General features: G+C 41.6%; 1 protein-coding gene across 1 annotated transcript in view; it reads right to left on the bottom strand.

The window, feature by feature from the left end:
* The window catches only part of PDCD2L (programmed cell death 2 like), a 25299-nt gene that overhangs the window by 18603 nt on the left and 3518 nt on the right, over positions 1–3178 (bottom strand). Inside the window, exon 5 of the mRNA XM_077754664.1 lies at positions 2405–2515. Within this exon, the coding sequence (XP_077610790.1) occupies positions 2405–2515 (111 nt within the window). The remainder of the gene's footprint in view (positions 1–2404; positions 2516–3178) is intronic.

Genomic DNA, 3178 nt, shown 5'->3' with positions numbered 1-3178 from the left:
TGGTAAGATCCATCAGCATCACAACTCCATACAGCCTTCTGCTTCACTACAGCAGTTCAGGGAACGTAGCCCACAGCTATACCTGTGTACGTGCAAAATGATATTAGGTGCCAAACTGTTCACTAGCATAATGTGTAAGAGCAAGAGTCTGGAAACAACATTAAATGTCCATAGATCAGGGGCGCCTGGGTGGCTTAGTCGGTTAAGCGTCCGACTTTCGCTTAGGTCATGATCTCACGGTTCGTGGGTTCGAGCCCCGCGTCGGGCTCTGTGCTGCCTGCCAGCTCAGAGCCTGGAGCCTATTTCAGAGTCTGTATCTCCCTCTCTCTCTGACCCTCCCCTGCTCATGCTGTCTCTCTCTCCTAGAAATTAATAAAAATATTTAAAAAAATTATATGTAATGATTCAAATAATGTGTTTTTTTTTTTAAAGTTTATTTCTTTGTTTTGAGAGTGGGGGGGGAGCACGAATGGGGTAGGGGAGGAAGGTGAGGGAGAGAAAATTCCAAACAGGCTTGAATTCACAGACCATGAGTGAGACCATGACTTGAGCCGAGATCAAGAGTTGGGACACTTGGGGTGCCTGGGTAGCTCAGCTAGTTGAGCGTCCAACATCAGCGCAGGTCATGATCTCACAGTTTGTGAGTTTAAGCCCCATGTCAGGTTTGCTGCTGTCAGCCCGCTTCAGATCTTCTGTTCCCCATGCCCTCTTTCTCTGTCCCTCCCCTGCTCTTGCTTGTGCTCTCAATCTCAAAAGTAAAAGATTAAAAAAAAAAGAGTTGGACACTTATCTGACTAAAGCACCCAAGCACACCTGTGTTTGTTTTTTACTTTTTAAGTAATTCAACCCAATATGGGGCTTGAACTTACAACCCTCAGATCGAGAGTTACATGCTCTTCTGACTGAGCCAGCCAGGTGCCCCCTAAATTATGTTTTTAAAAACATACAATTGCAGGGCACCTGGGTGGCTCAGTTGGCTAAGTGTCTGACTCTTGATTTCCACATCAAGCTCTCCACTGACAGCACAGAGCCTGCTTGGGATTCTCTCTCTCCCTCTCTCTCTCACTCTCTGTCCCTCCCTGTGCACACGCACATTCACTCTCTCTCAAAATAAATAAACTTAAAAAAATAAATAAAATTAAAACATAATTTTTACCTACATGAATGCTTCCAAATGCATAAAAAATAAGTGCACACATGTACCCCAATGTTCATAGCAGCACTCTCANGAGCCCCGCGTCGGGCTCTGTGCTGCCTGCCAGCTCAGAGCCTGGAGCCTATTTCAGAGTCTGTATCTCCCTCTCTCTCTGACCCTCCCCTGCTCATGCTGTCTCTCTCTCCTAGAAATTAATAAAAATATTTAAAAAAATTATATGTAATGATTCAAATAATGTGTTTTTTTTTTTAAAGTTTATTTCTTTGTTTTGAGAGTGGGGGGGGAGCACGAATGGGGTAGGGGAGGAAGGTGAGGGAGAGAAAATTCCAAACAGGCTTGAATTCACAGACCATGAGTGAGACCATGACTTGAGCCGAGATCAAGAGTTGGGACACTTGGGGTGCCTGGGTAGCTCAGCTAGTTGAGCGTCCAACATCAGCGCAGGTCATGATCTCACAGTTTGTGAGTTTAAGCCCCATGTCAGGTTTGCTGCTGTCAGCCCGCTTCAGATCTTCTGTTCCCCATGCCCTCTTTCTCTGTCCCTCCCCTGCTCTTGCTTGTGCTCTCAATCTCAAAAGTAAAAGATTAAAAAAAAAAGAGTTGGACACTTATCTGACTAAAGCACCCAAGCACACCTGTGTTTGTTTTTTACTTTTTAAGTAATTCAACCCAATATGGGGCTTGAACTTACAACCCTCAGATCGAGAGTTACATGCTCTTCTGACTGAGCCAGCCAGGTGCCCCCTAAATTATGTTTTTAAAAACATACAATTGCNGGCGTGGAGGAGGGCACTTGTGGGGATGAGCACTCGGTGTTATTTGGAAACCAACTTGACAATAAACTATTAAAAACATAATAAGTGCACATAATATATTAAAATCTTAGCCTCTTAGGGCACCTGGTGGCACAAGTGTCAGCTCAGGTCATGATCTCATGGTCTGTGAGTTCAAGCCCCACATCATCAGGCTCTGCACTGATGTTATGGAGCCTGCTTAGGATTTTGTCTCTACTTCTCTCTGACCCTCCCCTGCTTATGCTCTCTTTCTCAATCAATGAAATGAAATGAAATGAAATAATGAAATGAAATGACACAAAATGAAATAAAATAATAAAATAAAATAAAATATTAGCCTCTTGGTTTGGGGACTATTACAGATTTTGGTTTTCTCATATTTCCGAATATCTTCCAAACTAACATGTCTTACTCTTATAATTAAGAAGAACAATAAAAGAAAATGTGCCTTTACCTCAAAATCTGTTCCTGACAAGCAGCAATTCTCTTCATGAATTTGTAAAATATCTTATCTCCACTTTTAATTGTGGCCTTCTCATATTTTTCATCACCATCGCCAGGAAGACTAAGAAAAGCAAAAAATGCTTTTGAGTGTCTATATCCAGAGAATTACAGTATTTAGAAGAGTAAACAAATTAATGGACACAACTCAAAAATAAATTTAATACCTTATAATATCTAATTATTACATTATATTATGTAATATTTACATAATATTACGTTATTATATGTAATCCCCTGCCCACCCTTTTCCCAAGCTCTGCTCCCCAGCCATTTTCAACTCTGGGATAATTATCTGCAATTTTAAAAGTCCTTATGCCCACTGACTCTCTCCATTTCTTTGCCCATTATGGATTATTTCCAGACTCCAACAGGTCTACAAGCACTCCAACATTATTCTGAAAAGCTTACAAAGGAAACAGCTCTGGTAAAAAACAAAAACAGGTCATCTCTCCAACATGCTATTACAATTCTATTATAATGGTAAAAATGACCATTCTTATTTCTTTAGAGAGCTTTGGTTTATAAAGCCTTTCAAGATCTACTCCCTCATGTGACTCCTAAAACCCTCTGATGAGGCAGCCAACAGAGATGCCAACATGACTCTCATTTTACTGATGAGAGCCGAGGCTCTGGGAGGGTCTCTGAAGTTCTAGGCTAGCACTTGAGCCACAGACAAGACTCAAATAAAGAGGGGGCGGAGCATTTTTCTAACTCACCTGTCTAT

The sequence above is a fragment of the Crocuta crocuta genome, unplaced genomic scaffold (assembly GCF_008692635.1).
Source record: "Crocuta crocuta isolate KB4526 unplaced genomic scaffold, BGI_CrCroc_1.0 scaffold121, whole genome shotgun sequence".
In the NCBI taxonomy this organism is placed as follows: Eukaryota; Metazoa; Chordata; class Mammalia; order Carnivora; family Hyaenidae; genus Crocuta; species Crocuta crocuta.
The sequence above is the reverse complement of the archived record's forward strand: the minus strand, read 5'-3'. Positions and strand labels throughout refer to the sequence as shown.